Source organism: Pan troglodytes, chromosome 15 (assembly GCF_028858775.2).
Source record: "Pan troglodytes isolate AG18354 chromosome 15, NHGRI_mPanTro3-v2.0_pri, whole genome shotgun sequence".
NCBI classification, from domain to species: domain Eukaryota; kingdom Metazoa; phylum Chordata; class Mammalia; order Primates; family Hominidae; genus Pan; species Pan troglodytes.
This window is the reverse complement of record NC_072413.2, coordinates 77,787,768-77,807,200: the sequence shown is the minus strand read 5'-3', so window position 1 is coordinate 77,807,200 and position 19,433 is coordinate 77,787,768. Positions and strand designations below refer to the sequence as shown.

Below are 19,433 nucleotides of genomic sequence, written 5' to 3'. Positions count from 1 at the left end.
GCTGGGAGAAGGAGAGCAAATAACATTGAGGCATTCACAATATAATAAGAATGGAAAGAAAAAGTAAAAGCAAATTAAAAATAGAAGCTGTTCTGGGGAAAAAAAAGAAATCATTTCCATATAGGCAAAATAATTGAAACTAAAAAAGCATACTGTATTAATTTATAGTCAACTTACATCAACAAATTGCCCGCATGTTTTTTGGCATGAAAGAAAAATTTACAAAAGAAAGTTGTGTAAGAATGCTCTTGGACAAATAGAATTGCCACATTCTTGTAACTTGCTTTTTTTGTTGTCATTTCTTAAAAACTTTTGAGCAAAATGTCTAATTTTTCAAATATAATAATTTATAACAGAGGATGATACAGGGAGGCAACAACACATACATCCACACCACATAACATAAAAAGAAAAAAAAAATCTGCACTTTAACAAATTTTTACTTTGGGGGGTTTGGGAGGGCATCAATTTTTGAATTTAAAATAATTCCGATTGCTATGATTGAAAAACCAAACAAAAAAACCTGTTTACTTTTATAATTTGCCTTTCAAAAAATTCTGTGACTCTAACGGGTTTTGAATGAATTTCTGCATTTATAGGTTTTCAGATATATATTTAATTTTTTTTGTCTTTTTGACAAATTTTAGGCTTTCTTTAATTTAGGGAGATGGATGACAGCACATAAATTTTAACAATGCTAAAGAAAGGGGGAGAATGGGAAGGAAAGATGCAGGAAGGGGGAGGGTCATATCTATGAGTGAACTACACAGGAGATGAAGATGATAGGAGTAAATGTGTAAGTGAGTCGCCATGTCCATGTAAGGGCGGCACGGAGTGATCTAGCTGCATTAGAGCTTCTGGCTGTAAGGAAGGGATGGGCAATATACAAAAACAAATGAGCCTACACATGCCCATCTATGGAAATAAAGAACAGAACTCTAACACTGACAATCTCACACACCCTAAGCTGCAACTTCTTCAACATGCAATTACTCCAAAAATTATTACAGTTTCATTAAAGATTTTCAAATAATAAAAACAGTTAAACTTTTTCCTACTAAAAATAGCCAAAATACATAAAATACTAGTAGTCATGATCAAAAAGTTTAAAGCAAAAACAAGAAGACTAGATTTATGCATTCAAGTTGAACAACTTCATCGGCAGCCACACAGCCCCATCTAGAGTGGGGGAGGTTCAGAAATCTACAGAGGTGATTGAGATGCACTACTAAGCAGGGGGCCCACGCACTGGGTTGCTAATTACTTCTCTATAGAGAAATGGCATTTTCCAAACGACATCATCCATCTTCCTTACGCCACCCATGTTGCACGCAATTGGCAATGAGACCAGGCTAATTTGAAAGATGTGGATGTGAGGATTCTGCAGCTGAAGTTGTTCCACATTTAAAGAGGGAGTGGGGAAAAATTGCAGAAAACAATTCATAACTTTTTTTCTCATAATTTTAGATAAAATCAAATCTAAGATAAAGATCTAGCAATTAAAAGAAACACATTGATATATATATATAGATATATATAATATAAAAAGCACTTAATTCCCAAACAAGAAGGGGAAAAAAAAACAAAAAGTTTAAAGAAAAAAGTATTTCACACACTTTCAGAGATGAACAACCAGACGCACAGGCTTGAAAGGCACAGACAGAGCAGTCAGGGGACACGTTTTTTTTGCTTTGCTTTTTTGGCTGGTTAATTCCCCTTTTCGTGATAGCCAAAATTAAAAACAGATTGTGCATTTTCTTTAAAAACTAATTTTACATTTTCTTTATTTTTTGGCTTTGCTTTGAAAAAATAAAAAGGGCGTGCAGTCTGGATGTACGTCGTAAGTAGACATTTAAAAGAGAAGAAAGTAGCTAGACTGACAAATGGGTTATCATATATTATCCTTCAATTGTAGGAATGTTAATCCAGTTAACACATGCTTAAAGTAAGTTGCATTTAGGGGAAAATAGAAAAACAGAACAGCAAGCTAGGGTTAGGGGCAGCAAGACAAAACCAGTTTAGGGGTAGGAGGAAGGTACTGGGTTTTGTTTCATGCCTTTCCAGTAGGGGTGAAGGACATCTGAAGGCTTCCTGCCAATTAGAAGGAAAGCATGTGAGAGGGGTGTGTGTGTGTGTGTGTGTGTGTGTGTGTGTGTGTGTTGGGAGTTGAACTAGAACCTGTATTGACAGGAATTGGAATCAAAATACATATGGGTTCACGAGTTCTGCTTCAGGAAATTTATCCCAAATTTATTCAAAGCCTTTAGAAGGCATATTTTACGGGCATAGAGGGGTTATAATTAACATTGCTCTGTGGGAGGGTTCTTGGGCTTAGTCAAAGTGACAGGGCACAATGATGACAGTAGAATGTTAATAAAATGAGCCTGATAAATGGAGGAATAGCCAATTTTTTTTTGTAAGAATGGCAAAACCCCTCTCCACTCCAAAGAGTATAATATCAGTGTCTGTAAACTACAGGACAATCATGAAAGGAATAAAGTTTATTGGAAGTGCTTTGAGGAAAACTATGCCAATAAGGTTTATCTGAAGTACGTTGGGGAAAACTATGCCTCTCACATGTATGCACACGGAGAGGAAGATACTGTAGAAGAAACAGAGGGAAGGAATTTTTAGAAATGGCCTCAGCCTCCACTGGAAGAGATCACTAGAGTTATATTCAGTATTATATCTCGTTGAGAACATTAATGTTCAACCAAGGACTGGGAAACCCAGGTAGGCGAACCACAAAGGCAAGACACTTGAGAGCACCTGGTTCTGACAACCAATTCCAACCACTCCTAAGAACTCTTTTAGGGGACTTTGACAAATAGAGTAAATTTTGAGGATGAGTCCAACTTTTGCCCGCTATGGGACGCCCCTTTTATTATTTTACTTTAAAATAATTATAGCAATGTGTCCCCATGGGTCAGTCCGTACCAAGATTTTTAGTCTCTGGTTTAATAATGTTAATCATTATTCTGGGAACTTCACAAAGAGCAGCTGGAAAGTTTTAGATGGAGGAAAATAAATTTAATAATATAGAAAAAGAAAAACCCTTGTTGCCATTTAGTTGATTTTTTTGGACTAATTATACTTTTAACATTGAATTAAGATTGTATTAATGCATATATGGTCGGTCTCAAAAGGCATCAAATGACATCTGTAGAATAAAGTTCTACAATTTTTAAAAGTAGGAAACATAACCGGTCTAAGTGTGAGACTTAAAGAATAAGATACTTCCAATACACACATTCTCCTGGATAATGAGAGGCATTTTGAAAAAGATACATCAGCAATTTGGGTTCTCTAAGGCTTCTACTGAGTAATTTACCTATTCCAAAATTGCCTGTTTTAAAACTCTTACAAGTAGGACACCACTTACATTCTAGAAATCACTGGTTTGAACAATTGAATATACAAAAATTTAGGGTTGTCACTTTGCAAATTATATGTGTATTTTTTAAACCCATGGAAGCTGTAGTTTCAAATGAAGCCAACATAGCCTGAATATAATGCATGTATATCTTTACCATATAAGTCAACCATTAGTTCACATACACAAACCTTGTTTGGTCTCTAAGATACAAAATGACATTGCTTGCTAATAGCAGTTCATAATCATGTCACAGCTTCATTTTCATCTTTCATTAGCTATCTACACTAGGTTTTTATTAATAACTGCCTGATTTCGTGGCTGTGCCTTTATTCTGGGTACTAAGAATGTGTTTGGGTTATGTCTGTCATTGAGAACAAATAATACAATAATTTGATTTGAAACAGTATATTTCGATACTACCATTTTTATCACACCATGTCCTAATAGCTCTGTCTAAATGTAAAATCAAAATTTTTTAAATGCCAAATGCGACATTACAGTTGTCAGAATTCATCTTGGGAACTTGTTTCAAAGAAGTGTTTCTGAACTGCTTGGGGTTGAGCTCAAGAATCCCAAAGACATACTCAAGTTACTCCAGTAGCAAACCCTCCTCTCTGGAAGCATGGGTCCTCCTTGCTAGAAAGCATTGTCTTCAGTGTATAGAGGTGAGGCCCAAGAGGAAGGCCCCAGTGAGTTACTTTACATAACATTATATATTTTAAACTTCTCAGGGAGAATACTAGAGAGAGGAAGGCAGAGGGAACCATCTCAACAGTCTTCGTGCAACACTGGGTAAAGATTTAAAAAATTACAAACCGGGAGGGCTGAGAAAGAAGTTGGAATAACAAATACCTAATGAAGATTTTGAAGACTTTTGGCATTGGATACATGAGTTAAGCCTCCACATCTGTTTCTCCTATGAAATATACACAAACATTTTCATAGATTTGATTTTTGTGTCTGTGGGGTGAATGGAGGAATTCTGGGAGAATGGATGGCTCATTTCTGAATCACAGTTTGACTTAGAACGAAAGTAGAGAACCCTGTACATGGACATGGAAGTCTGGATGTGAGGATTGCTGTTGTCAGCATTACAAAACGAACCCTGCATATACCTTTGTTCCTCATAACTTCTTCTGTAGACATGGAGGGTGCTCAGAAAAGGGGTGAAGGAACCCATTTCATAATACTGTACAGTAATGCTGAAATGAACATGGAGTGCAGATATCTCTACAAGATGGTAATTTCCTTTCCCTTGGGCATATATATACTCAGAAAAGGCATTGCTGGGTTATATGGCAATTCCATTTTTAATTTAGGAACTTCCATACTGTTTTCTGTAATGGCTGTACCAATCCAAATTCCCACCCACAGTGTACAACGGTTCCCTTTTCTCCATACTCTCATCGACACATGTTGTCCCTTGTCTTTTTGATAATACCTACCCTAACATGTATGAGGTGATATCTCATGGTGATTTTAATTGGCATGTCCCTGGTGATTAGTTATGCTAAGTATCTTTTCACATACATGTTGGCCATTTTTGTCTCCTTTAGAGGAATGTCTATTCGGGTTCCTTTGTCTATTTTTAAAATCGGGTTATAAGTTTTCTTGTTATTGAGCTGTATGAGTTGTTATAAATTTTGGAAGTTAGCCCCTTACTAGATATATGGTTTGCAAATATGTTTTCCTCAACCTGTGGGCTACCTTTTCATTGTATTGATTGTTTTCTTTGCTGTGAAGAAGTGTTTGGGTTAGATGTATACTTCTTAAAGATTACTTTGGCTTCAGTATGGAGAATGGACTTTTGGGAAGCAAAAGTAGAATTGAGGAGATCAATTGGGAAGCTGTTGCAGAAATCAAGCAAGAAATGATGGTGACTTACACTACAGCATGGGTAGCTGGGGCGAAAGAAATGTGTGAGCAATTTGTTATTGAGGCAGAGTCAACAGGACTTCTTGACTGGGTGTAGGGAAGGTAGTTGGGACAGGGGCCCAAGAATGATGACAAATGTGGAGTTTGTACACCTGAATCAAATTTAAGAGATGAGAAAATTTGGAGGACATGCAAGTTTGGGGAATCCAAAGTTCTGTTTTAGCTCTTCTGAACCCAAAGTGTCTCTTAAATATCAAAGTGGAAAGGTTGAATAGCCAGATGGATTTGAGAAACTGGAATTCTGAAGGGAGGCTTAAACTGAAAATTATCATCATATAGATGCCATTTAAAGTCAAGAGGCTGGATCAGATCACCCAGAAGATTAAAACACCTGGGCCATATCTGGGGCCAGCTAAGAGATGGTGAGGTGAGGGGCCAGGGCTGGAGAAATAAAGTCAGGAGAATCTTGGGCTATTCATACTAAAGAATGAAAATGTTTCATACAAAACCTTCATTTCTGACTGGTACACAGATGATTTTTTTTATGTTGTAAAATATATTATCTATAATAGTATTAAAAGGGTCTAATGCAGAGGTGTTCAATCTTTTGGCTTCCTTGGGCCACAGTGGAAGAAGAATTGTCTTGGGCCACACATAAAAAACACTAACACTAACAATAGCTTATGAGGCCAAAAAACATTGCAAAAACTCAATGTTTTAAGAAAGTTTACAAATTTTTGTTGGGCCACACTCAAAGCTGTCCTGGGCTGCATGCGCCCTGTGTGCTGTGGGTTGGACGAGCTTGGTCTAATGGTTTGCAAGTAACAAACTATCTGCATATATAAGTTCTAAATTCCACACAGTGGCAAGACTAAGAACAGGGGAGCAGTTTCTAAGCTCAAGCTTTGAGGGCCATTTGCACTGTCCTTTCTCATTGTTTCACTTTATGAAGATATTTCCTCTTGATAAACTAGTACCAGCAAAAAATAGTTTTTAGAATTCCCTACTACACACATATACTTTATAAAAATGAGCTTCAAGTATTGAAAGATGTGCTTTTTTTTGTATTTCAATTCAGCAAAGGCACACTGAAGACCTATGTTGTGCCCTATTCTGTGCTAGACAGATTAAAAAGCACCAAATAAGCATAAAGATTTAGCCTGTGCATCAATGAGCTTATAATGTTCTTAATGAAGAAAAGCTTAGTTACACTAAGACATGATTATTAAATTAGCATTAAAACAAAATGAAAAAAAAAAAAAAAAAAAGAATTCCTGGCAGTTTCTTAGGTGAGTTTTCCCTTTTGTGTATCTTAACCAGTATCAACACTTTGGGAGAAAGGAGCTAAGATACTACCTTGACCCTCTGTTCCTTTATGCCCTCATCTTACTACACAATTCTAAGGTCTGTCAGGTTGTTTCCAAGAGATTTAAGGAGAATTCTCCCTTTGGCCTCAGCCCCTTTGGTCTCTTCAGGACCATCAAGGAGTGCTGAGCTCATAAAATATAGCTAATAACATCTTGATGCGTTTGAAATGAATATTTTATAGTTTCTAAGGTAATTTTACATGTAATGCTCATGATTTCATGAGTTAGGACAAAGTATTTGATCTTTTTGAATAAGAAAAGTGAGGCCCCAGGGGTTGGCATGGGGGACAAGTGACTTGTCTCAAATTTCACAGTTTGGTAGAGGGCAGGAGCTCAACTCCAGATCTGTTCTCTTGCCAAAAAAGGAATACAATCTTATGGAAAGACATCAAAATAAGACTTTTTCAGAGCTTAACTCCAACTCACAAGAGTGAAATAAAATAACTGTAAAATTACATGCAGAAATAACCCAAATTTACAATTAAAACATGTATTCAAGCTTTAAGAATTCATCATTATTGGAGGGTGTGGAGATGGAGATTGGAAGGAAGTAGTAATGATGGCTATTTGGGTTAGGGTTTTGGGTTGAGGTGATTCTTGTTTGTTTGCTGAGTCAGATACTCCAAAGATCACACTTGGAGTAGCCCGGGCCTCAGTTGTAATTGTCTGGGATTCAGCCTCCTCTGTTGAATATGAAACCTTCATTTGGTAGCTAACAGTCTTTGAACACAATAGTAACAAATATTAGAGAAGCACTTTTAGAATTTTTAAGCACTTTCTCATTCAAAATCTTATTAGCTGAGCAAATCTACCCTGTGAGGTTAAGTGACTAGACATTGTAGTCACCACAACTTTAAAGCTATAGGCTAGTGTGGGGGGTAAAATATAAGCAACTAATTATATTAATTCATTTGCTTATCCATTAATTCATTCAATAAACATTTGAATGATTATTAGTATTCTAGTTGGTAGGAAAAATAAAAGTAAGCAAGAAGACACTATTCCTTTCCTAAAGTTGTTTCAGGTCTAGCTGAGACTAAAAAACAAATTAAGTGCAGTGGAGTATTGAGTCAACAAAAATCTGTGTAGGGTACAGTAGGGTCACAAAGAATAGAGATTTTGGGATAGAATTTAGTACACATTAAAGCTTATCTGAATGTAAGGAAAAAAGATTAATTTAAAGTCCTTCCAGATCTAAACATTCTACTATCTTACCAATTTTTAAAATGTAATACTGTCTTTTGTAACGTTTTATCCATTCTCTCTTCCTTCTTAAGTCTGAAAGTTTGCTGTAGATTGGGCATGCAGAAATACCATTCTAAGTGTTGGGTTTGAGGCTGTCCTGGGTTCTCCTTTCCATCTTGAAAGTTTGGTTTTTCTCTCCTTTCTATTTACTGTAATTAGGTGTGGAAACTGAGTTTGGGAACAGATAGCACATGAATTTTTTACATGGGACATTTTTGTTCAGCATTAAAGCAAATTATTTTTATATTTAAAAACAAATACAGGTATATCTTGTTTTATTGTGCTTTGCTTTACTGTGCTTCACAGATACATTTTTAATAAATTGAACGTTTCTGGCAACTCGGCATCCAGGAACTCTATTGGCACCATTTTTCTACCTGCCTGTGCTCACTTTGCAACTCTGTGTTACATTTTGGTAATTCTCACATTTCTACTTTTTTTCTTTACTGTATCTGTTATGGTGATCTGTGATCTTTGATGTTACTGTTATAACTATTTTGGGGTGCCATTAACCACACTCATAAGATAGTGAACTTAATATTGTCTGTGTTCTTCTTCACCAACCTGCCCTTCCTCCATCTCTCTCCCTGTCTGTCTCTGTCTGTCTCTGTCTGTCTCTGTCTGTCTGTCTCCGTCTGTCTCCGTCTGTCTCCGTCTCTCTCCCCGTCTCCGTCTCTCTCCCCGTCTCCCTCTCTCTCCCCGTCTCCCTCTCTCTCCCCGTCTCCCTCTCTCTCCCCGTCTCCCTCTCTCTCCCCGTCTCCCTCTCTCTCCCCGTCTCCCTCTCTCTCCCCGTCTCGTCTCCCTCTCTCTCCCCGTCTCGTCTCCCTCTCTCTCCCCGTCTCGTCTCCCTCTCTCTCCCCGTCTCGTCTCCCTCTCTCTCCCCGTCTCGTCTCCGTCTCTCTCCCCGTCTCGTCTCCGTCTCTCTCCCCGTCTCGTCTCCGTCTCTCTCCCCGTCTCTCTCCCCGTCTCGTCTCCGTCTCGTCTCCGTCTCGTCTCCGTCTCGTCTCCGTCTCTCTCCCCGTCTCGTCTCCGTCTCTCTCCCCGTCTCGTCTCCGTCTCTCTCCCCGTCTCGTCTCCGTCTCTCTCCCCGTCTCGTCTCCGTCTCTCTCCCCGTCTCGTCTCCGTCTCTCTCCCCGTCTCGTCTCCGTCTCTCTCCCCGTCTCGTCTCCGTCTCTCTCCCCGTCTCGTCTCCGTCTCTCTCCCCGTCTCGTCTCCGTCTCTCTCCCCGTCTCCGTCTCTCTCCCCGTCTCCGTCTCTCTCTCTGTCTCTCTGGGTCGGTCTCTCTCTCTCTCTGTCCTTGTCTCTCTCCAGCCCCCCACCCCCATCTCCCTATTTCCTGAGACACAGCAATATAGAAATTAGACAAATTAATAACACTGCAGTGGCCTCTAAGTGTTCAAGTGAAAGAAAGAGTCACCCACCTCTCACTTTAAAGCTAGAAATGATTGAGCTTAGTGAGGAAGGCATGTTGAAAGCTGAAATAGGCCAAAAACTAGGCCTTTGGGCCAAACAGTTGGCTGAGTTGTGAATGCAAAGGAAAAGTTCTTGAAAGAGATTAAAATTGTTGTTCCGGTAAATACCCGAATGATAAGAAAGTAAAACAGCCTTAATGCTGATATGGAAAATATTTTAGTGGTCTAGATATATCAAACTAGCCACAACATTCCTGTTAACCAAACCCTAATGCAGAGAAAGGCCCTAACTCTTCAATTCTATGAAGGCTGAGGCAGGTGAGGAAGCTACAGAAGAAAAGTTGGAAGCTACCAGGGGTTGGTTCATGAGGTTTAAGAAAAGAAAAAGCCATCTTCATAATATAAAAGCACAAAGTGAAGCAGCGAGTTCTAATGTAGAAGCTGCAGCAGGTTATCCAGAAAATCTAGCTAAGATAACTGATGAAAGTGGCTACACTAAACAACAGGTTTTTAATGTAGACAAAATGGTCTTATATTGGAAAAAGATGCCATCTAGGACTTCCACAGCTAGAGAAGAGGAGTCAGTGCTTGGCTTCAAAGCTTCAAAGAACAGGCAGATTCTCTAGTTAAGGGCTAATGTAGCTGGTGACTTAAAGTCAATACTTATTTGCCACTTCAAAAATCCTAGGGTTCTTAAGAATTATGCTAAATGTACTCTGCCTGTAGTCTTTAAGTGGACTAGCAAAGCCTAGATGACAGTTGTTTACAGCATGGTTTACTAAATATTTTAAGTCCATTGTTGAGACCTAGTGCTCGGAATAAAAGATTCCTTTCAAAATAGTACTGTTCATTGACAGTGCACCTGGTCATCCAAGAGCTCTGATGGAGATATACAAGGAGACTAACATTGTTTTCGCGCCTGCTAACACAACATCCATTCTGCTGTGCATGGATCAAAAAGCAATTTTGACTTTAACATCTTACTTAAGAAACACGTTTTGTAAGGCAATAGCTGCCATAGATAGTGATTCTTCTAATGGATCTGGGAAAAATAAATTGAAAAAATTGTTAGAAGGATCCACCATTCTAGATACCATTAAGAACATTTGTGATTCATGAGAGAAGTCAAAATATCAACATTAGCAGGAGGTGGGAGGAAGTTTAATGCAAACCCTCATGGAGAGTTTTGAGGGGTTTAAGACCAGTGGAGGAAGTGACTGAAGATATGGTGGAAATAGCAAGATAATTAGAAGTAAGACCTGAAGATGTGACTGGATTGCTGTAATGTTATGATAAAACTTTAATAGTGGTATATATATCCACCATGGAATACTATTCAGCCATAAAAGGGAACAAAATAATGTCTTTTGCAGCAACTTGGATGGAGTGCGAGGCCATTTATACTAAGTGAAGTAACTCAGGAATGGAAAAGTAAATATTGTATGCTCTCTCTTATAGGTGGGAGATAAGCTATGAGGACACAAAGGTACAAGAATAATATAATGGTCTTTGGGGACTTGAAGGTTGGGAGGGGGCAAGGGATAAAAGACGATATATTGGGTACAATGTACACTGCTCAGGTGATGGGTGCACTAAAATCTCAGAATCACCGCTACAGAACTTATCCATGCAACCAAAAACCACCTATAACCCCAAAACTATTAAAATTAATTTTTCTTAAAAAACTTTAATGGTTAAGGAGTTGCTTCTTATGGATTAGTAAAATGACTTCATAAGAAGTAATCTCCTGGTGAAGATGCTGTGAACACTGTTGAAATGACAAAATATTTAAATATTAATATCACATAAACTTAATTGATAAAGCAGAGGCACAGTTTGAGAGGACTGACTCCAATTTTGAAAGAGGTTGTACTCTGATTAAAATGCTATGACACAGCATTGCATGCTACAGAGAAATCTTTGGTGATAAGAAAAATCAGTCAGTGCAGCAAACATCATTTTTGTCTTAGGAAGTTACCACAGCCACCCCAACCTTCAGCACCCACATCCTGATCTGTCAGCAGCCATCAACATCAAGACGGGACCCTCTACCAGCAAAAACATTCGCTGAATAATGTTGATCACTAGCATTTTTGTTAGCAGTTAAGTATTTTTTATCAAAATATTTTTTTAAAAGATATAGTGCTATTTCACATATAACAAAGCACAGTATGGTATAAACATACTTTTATATGCACTGGGAAACCAAGAAATTCATGTGACTTGCTTTATTGTAATATTCACTTTGTTGAAATGGTTTGGAACCAAACCCGACCTATATTCACATTAGCCAAGATAGAAAGCAATTGAAGTATCTGTCAAGGGATGGACACATTATAAAATATTAAGTGGAATATTATTCAGCCTTAAATAAGGAGATCCTGCCATTTGCTACAATATACATAACTTGCAGGGTTTTATGCTAAGAGAAATAAGCCAGGCATAGAAAGAAAGATATTACATGATCTCATTTATATGTGGAATCTAAAAAAACAATGTCTAATACCCACAGAGATAGAGAATAAAACAGTGGTTACTAGAGGTGGGAGAGGAAATGACATGTAGGTGAGAGAATACCAAGTAACAGGTGTTTAGGATGAACAAGTCTAAAGATCGAATGTGCAGAGGACTGTAGTTAGTAATAGTGTATTGTATTCATGATTTTTGCTAAATCAGATTATGGCTACTCTTGACATAAGGGGAAAATGTATAACTATGTGAGATGATAGATATGTTAATTTGTTTCTCTATGGTGACTATTTTACTATATATATATATCTCATAGAATCATGTTGTATTCCTTAAGTATACAAAACAAAATTTATTTCTTAAAGTATCCAATAAAAATCAGATCAAGTCACTTTCCTCTTTAAAATCCTCAAAGGTTTTCCCCAAATCAAAATCCCTGACTCACTGGGAAAGTCCACTGTGACCTGCCAGCTGCCTACTCCAGTACTCCAGTCTCATCTATGACTCACCAGACCCAGGATATCTCGGGCTCTGGCCATACTCTCTGGCTTCCCTTCCAGGAACACCCCTTGCCTTGCTCAGTGCGTGGCTAGCTCTTTCTCATTATTTAGGTCTCTGCTACAATTTTACTTCTCAGAGGCTCTTTACCTCTTCCCTAGTAACGAACCAGCCTGCTCACTAACTGAACATCAACTCCTCATGATTCTCTGCACAGTATTTATTAGCTGACTTTTGCCCATGTATTTACATTTAGTCCTCCCCCACTTCACTGGAATATAAGCTCCAAGAGAGCAGAGACTTTGTCTTTGTCCGCAGTCCACAGAACAGCGCCAGGCACATAGTAATAACTCAGGAGATCACTGCTGAAAGAAGAAAGGATGCCTGGAATAGCCACGAATACCTTGCAAAAGGAGCCCACTCTGTTTTTCTGTTTTTCTTGCAGTCCTCTATAGTTCCTAATATGGTGCTTTGCCCACACAAGGCAGTGGATACATGTTTTGCAAACTAATTATTGAAGCATTGCATTCACAATTCTGTTTTATTTTCATTTACTCTTCTCTAAACCAGATGGGATTTCCCTGAGTCCTAGTTAGCAGTTCCAATGCAAATTGGACCTTCTTATCCACAGCTGGCTTAAGAAACTCTGAAAAAATACATCACTATCTGACTCGTTCTCACTTCCATAAACAGGTATTGGAATATGCATTGGAAAACTCAGGCTTTCCTTTTGCAGTTGTGTAGGCTAAAGATAAAATAAACAGTAATTCAACCTAGAGCTGCCAAACATTGATTTTCTTCAGGCAGTAGGAAGGAAAGGGCCAAGCAAATTATTAATGGGGGAATGGTGATCAGGGCAGTGAAAGCGTGCTTGGTTATCTCTGCCTGCTGTGGCCCTGCAGCCACTGACGTAGAACACAGGAGCAGTGGGACCTTTCTCCTGAACTGATACCATTACGCTTTATGATTGTGTTTATAGAATAATAAATTATTCAAAAAGGTTTATTTTGCTTCTGTTTTCCCCAAAAGCTCATTTGCTCTGTCATGATGAACATAATTTTGACTGTGTTCTTTGTGCTGGGATCCCATTGGGTGGTAGCAGCTGGACATTCCAACCTGTTTTCTCCTCTCTATAGGGCCGGTAAGTTCTCTTACAATAAAACTCACCATTTCTTGCAAACATCCTCTTTTACCCTAAAATCTGTCTTCATTGCAAGGAATGTACAGGGTTCATAAAATCAATACCACCAAGGTGTTTTCATACTTAATGGAAATCAGTTTTACATAAAAAGATGAAAAGTTTGCCCAAGACTCCAGCACTTGACATCAAGATTATGTACCCTAAATATACAGGGCTTTGACTGTGTCTAACTTGAGCCTTAGGCAGCTGATTTACAATAGAGGAGCCCTGCAGATGTACTTGGGTGGATGAGACACACATCATAAGCTTATTTAATTTTTGTAAACTAAACCGTAGATAAGGGAGGAAGCTTTGAGAAATTTTCCAGTCATTCCAAAAGCTCAATGAATATGGGTCTCTAGATTAGTTAAGATATATGCTTAGAAACAAATGAGTATGATCAAATGGTTGACATAGTGTTTTTCTAGCAAATATGAGGACAGAGAAAGGAAACATAAATTATAACTACATAATTAAAACACTAATTAACTAGAAGCCTACCTCCAGAAGATGTTTTTAAGAGTATTAAAAACTTAGTCTCTGCCAGACATCGTGTTAAATGCTTTAGTTTATTTTACTCAATAATTATAATTACACCTTACATAGCAGTAAATCTGGGCTGAAATAAGCTAAGTAACTCACCCAAAGATATACAACTTCAAAAATTGAATGGCCGTGACTGTATCTAGTCCTGCATGTTTTATGTTAAAATACAGTGCCACCCTTCACCAGTTTTTTAAAATATTCAGTTCTCACTGAGTATGGGAACTTACAAACAAGCTAATCTTTAGGCACAAAAACAACTTCCACAGGAGATCCTAAGATCTCTACAGATTTATTTCATACTTTTAAGCCTTAGGAGTCATAATTGCATAATGAGAATTGATATTCAGAGGGACTCTGAAGATTAACTTTTTTGCACAATCCCAGGTTACCTAAGCTAGACATACTAAGTCTCTCTGCTAGGGGCAGTGGAAAAAGGATAACAGGAAGTGCCTGGTTATCTACATGTTTTAAAAGTTCCCCAAGGGACTCATGCAAAATTAGATTTAGAAACACTACTCTAAATAACTTCATTATGTTTGCTCTTTTTACCTGAGCGTTATAGAGTGGTCCTTAGTCATGAAAGTAAAAAGAAAACTGAATTTCTAGACCCAACTGGACTAAAGTTCCAGCTGTGATCCAACTTCTGTGACCTGAAATAAGTCATAATCTCTCTTATTTGTAAAATGGAGATAAAATTCCTTGGGTATTGAGTCAATTGAAAGAGACGCTAGATATACAAGCATTCGTTTAAATAGATACATACATACATACTTCCAGAAATGTTACAAGGGTAATTATCATCTTACTGATACATCAGAAGTTTTCTATCAGTTTCTAAATATGTAGATGTTAGGATCACACAATAAATGTTTTTGGATATTCTGCCCATTCAAGCAGTAACATTTTGAAAGCTTCAGTTGGTCTGAATTATTTGATTCCCTTCCTGAGCTGTTAAATTACAAGTGCTTTCTGCAACTACTAGAAGAAAACATTGGGGAAATGCTATAAGACATTGGTATGGGCAAAGATTTTTGGGGGGATAAGACCTTAAAGGCATAAGCAACAAAAGCAAAAATAGACGCATGATTACATCAAGTTAAAAACCTTCTGCACACTAAAGGAAACAATCTACAAAGTGAAGAGACAACCAAAAAGTGGGAGAAAATATTTTCTACTATTCATTTAACAAGGGATTAATAACCAGAATACACAAGGAACTGAAATGACTCAACAGCAATACTAATAATCTGATTTTAAAACTGAACAAATGATCTCTGAATATCTGTCCTGTGTCATTTTCTTTCACACTGCATCTTAATTCATCATTGACTCTATACACACTTTTTTAAAGGCCCCATAAACCAGTTGTTGAAGAGCATCACATTTCTCTTTTCATTTCCTGTTATGTTATTCTACAATGTAACCCTGTTCAAGTTTAGGGGAGGCCATTGTTTTAGATTAGACTCCGGCCCTAGGCCTCAGCAAACCAGACCAAACCATAATGGGTCAGGTTTTTTTGTGTGGTGTTTTTGTTTTCTTTTTAAACAGGAGATTCATAGCAACCAAGCAGAAGGGGCCCTTTACCTGATCCAGCATAAGAAGGTACCCTCTGCTTAAAGCCTAGAAAGAAGGAAATGTTGAAACAACCCGTCTACTTCTCATTTTGTTTCTGCTTTCTTCAGTCCTTTTCTGTCCATAAAGTCAGACAACACCTTGCCCAGCTCATCAGAACATACTATTTTATAGAACAAGGTGTTGCCCAATTCTACAATTGCAAGTAAAACCAATACATCTTTAAGCTAAATTTGTTGTAATTTTGTCTTTTGACCACCTCTAACTGGTAGGTTTCATTAATGGCTCAAAGGTGTTAAGAAAAATGGCTTCTTTTGTACACAATGAGACTGTATTGCTAGCACAGTCTCAGGCAGGCCAGAAGGCCCAAGAATGAGCTTCCTACTGTGCCCCTTCAGAAACACGAATCCCACCATGTCTGAGTGGCATGGTGTTCGAGGGTGGACACTAGCATGGCAGCAGCTTGGTATCACAAAGTGAGAAAGGCGCTATAAGGCAGCTTTGAAAACAGAAGTGCCAGAGGCCATCTGGTCACTTAATATCTCCTCAGCCAGACTACAGTCATTTTCAATATGGTCTCCAACACTATTTCTCTGTGGTAATAGTGAAAAGGTGCTGACATATTGCTTGTGCTGCTTTAGATGGATATACTACTCAAGTTTTCACACTACTTATGAGTACCATATGAGGTATCTATCTAAAAAAATTTGAGAAACACTAAATTTTATTTTTAGCAATACTGCCACATTTAATTTAAAAAGTCAGCGTGGGGAAACCCTGGAACCCACTTACAGTCTCCACCTTTATGCGTAAGTTTAATGTGTTCACACACAGTCCTTCCCTGGGAGAATGTCTGCTCATCAGTTTTGTTCCTGTTTCATAGTATTAATCTATAGTAACGCTTATTTCAATGCTGTTAGCCAAAAAATAACATTTTTAAGGGATAAAAAATTAAAACGTTTATGAGTCTTAAGTCTGAAAGTTGAGACTTAGTACTTTATGACTTTTAAGTATTGTCTTTGTAAAATCATGTAGGTTAGGCTTGCTTGGGTCCTTCAAAAAGCTGAGTTTTTAACACTGTATACTATTCAGTACAAAATATATTGGCTTTTATGTAAGCAACTCACTAGGAACACACTACTTATCTTGGATTACTAGGTAGAATTTTTTGATAGAGGCAGGTCATTACCACTTTGTCCTACTTGAAAGGACAAATATCTATAAGACAAATATAAATCTTGAAAATAAAAGGTATTTCCCAATATGCCCTGTGGAACTGGCTAACGGGTACAAATTGAGATAGGAAGATGCTGCATGAAGAGTTTAAATGTTGGAAAATGTCTGTGCAGCTTAGCTCCTAAACAGCCTTCATGTTTGAAGGCATTTGATTAACCTGCAGTCTCGAAGATTTATTTATTTGGTTTAGAAAGAATCCAAAAGCAAGAACTTAACTGTGTGGAAGCCTCTGGAGAAAAACTTTGACACTTGTACAAAAAATGACATCAAAGAACTATTAGTGGTGAAAAGAATAACTTTGTAAAGCAGTGGCGTTCACTATTTGTGGCCCAAAGGAAAAACCCACGATGGAGAAAGAGATGGGGATATTTCTGTTCAATGTGTTTTCAGAGAAGGCAAGGAGATAAGTAAAAGTGGATGCTGCTGGGTCTTTTCCCACAGGTTATACATCCTACTAACAAGCAAAGCTTCCAGAAAGTAAGCTCTCTTGAAGTTGCTAGAGAAGATACAACATTAGGAAGCAGAATATAAAGGCAATTTTACTTATTGGTTAACTCAACTAAGTGACTTAGTCTCTGTGCCCCATTTTAGTGCCTGTAAAACATATGAAATGGATAAGATGGTTTTAAAAAAAAAAAATGACTTAAGGTAAGCGCTATGGCCAATGGAATCAAAACTGTTCCAAAATCAATACTATAATTTTCAGAATATTTTGAATGGACTGTAGATACTGTCTTCCTAACACTGTATCATTACATTAATGGAAGCTTATTTTTTATGTTGCCTTTCAACATAAGAATCAAAAGTCAAAAGTCAATTGCATACATACTTTACAACACCCCTAGCTTGGTAAGTCTTAGAAAGCAGTGATAATTTGTTTCTTGAAGTGGCATGACAAGATCCTGGAATAATGTAGGATACTAACAGTATTACTTTGGACACATGGAATATTGAGCTGAGAAAGTGGGGAGTCTAGCATTCGAGGATGAGGATGTCACAGTTGACTCCTTACTGTGCAGACTAACCACTGTGAGGGTCCCGTATGAAAATTAGGCAGCAATAGAACCATGGACCAAAAAATGACAACACAGAAGCTAGTGAGTCAGGATTTTTTTTGTGTGTGTGGGTGCTATGTAAACAATGACAAATTTTCCATTCAGCATCTCCAACTTTTAGAAGAAAGTGCTGGGCACAGCTGTCTGTTACTGCTCTGGAAAGCTCTGTCCCATCTTTTGTACTGTGCTAACATTCACATACATGAGGTTCTCTGGGACCCTCAATCTAAGATGTTCAGAGACGGCACAGCAACAATTATCCATCTGTACTCTGAAGCTGTAAGCAGCTCTTTCTCTGTTGGAGAACTCCTATTATAAAGGTGGCCAAACAAAAGAAAGATTTTTGAGAAGCATAGTTTGGATCACCACAGGTAGCTTTGTGTCCTGCAGGCTAGTTCTATTTTTTTCCAGAATAGTGGATGGAACTTTCTCATGAGCCAGGCTTGATACTACAAGTGTAACATTTCCTGCTTTTGGTTTTAACAACTTTAAAGTGCATTAAATGTCAGTTGGCAAGAGTTTGAATGAGCATCATCAGAACTGATCCTCTAGTCTTAAATATGGAACTGATGGTTGTAAGAAAGTTAACTAGAAAAGCAGAGTGGGCTATCAAAACAATAGCTGTGGCTCACACTTAGTGTCATCTTTGTCATTTGCCATTGTGTTCCTTCAATGCACAGAACCATTACAATCCACATTCTTGAACTATTAGTAGCATTCAGCTGAACTTTGAGAGGAATAACTGCATTTGTTCTGCTCTTCTCTCTATAATATTACAAAGAAATCTTACAGAAAACATTGTACCCTAATGATGCAGAGTTGGGAATTGGAAATCAACTGCACAAAACTGAGTTCTGACTGAAACTTACTATGTAGATTACAATAACAATCCACAGATAAGTGAGGCTATTCTACGCATGCCAGGATTTAAATTGCATCCTCCTACCAGTGGCCAAGTAGGATACTGTGCTGTTCCCCTGCTGTCACTGTCAAGTTTCCTGTGTGACTATCATGATTATCAACAACAAAGCCCATGTGCTCCGTGCAGGCATGTGGTTTAGTGTTTAAATCCTAAATCCTTATACTTGCACAGAATCCCAAACCACTTTGCTTATGAAGATAAATATGAAACCCAGGGCAATGGCCATATTCCAGTTTGAATAATTATGTTGCTTTCCACAAATATCTTTCATCCAGTTCCTCAATTGTGTCACCTAAGATGTAGCTATTCAATTCTTTCTACACACATTTTCACTCCCTGGAAACAAAGACTGCCAAAAACAGATGTCTCCATGACAAAGGTTAGCCCTAAATCCCATAACAGAGCCCCAAAAAATGTATATATGGAGAAATGGGAATCAAAATCATGAGATGCTGAATTATTTCAAAGTTAAAGAAATAACTATTTAGAGAGAAATATTATTCTTATATATCATTAAAAGGAAAAGTGTTATGGTACAGAGGAAAATATTTTAAATGACACTGTCTGCAGGCTTACAAAGCCAAGTGAGTGACAGCTGCATAGGACAGGTTCTGAAGAGGGACTTCTCTGTTTTTCAAATTGGCAAATAAAAATTGTATATATTTATCATGTGCAACATA

At 37.8% G+C, this 19,433-nt stretch overlaps 1 protein-coding gene across 50 annotated transcripts in view; it reads right to left on the bottom strand.

Moving 5' to 3' along the window:
• Positions 1-19,433, bottom strand: part of NRXN3 (neurexin 3) — a 1,722,001-nt gene that overhangs the window by 34,469 nt on the left and 1,668,099 nt on the right. For 2 of the 50 annotated variants that reach the window (XR_010151247.1, XR_010151248.1), the window contains one exon: positions 178-861. The exons of 46 other annotated variants lie outside the window; for them this stretch is intronic. Coding sequence is in view for 2 of the 4 variants with exons in the window: in XM_063793840.1 (XP_063649910.1) it covers positions 752-861 (110 nt within the window). In the remaining 2 variants the exon portion in view is untranslated. Of the gene's footprint in view, positions 1-177; positions 862-19,433 lie in introns of those variants that run through there. 2 more of the 50 variants (XM_063793840.1, XM_063793841.1) reach the window with 1 other exon arrangement.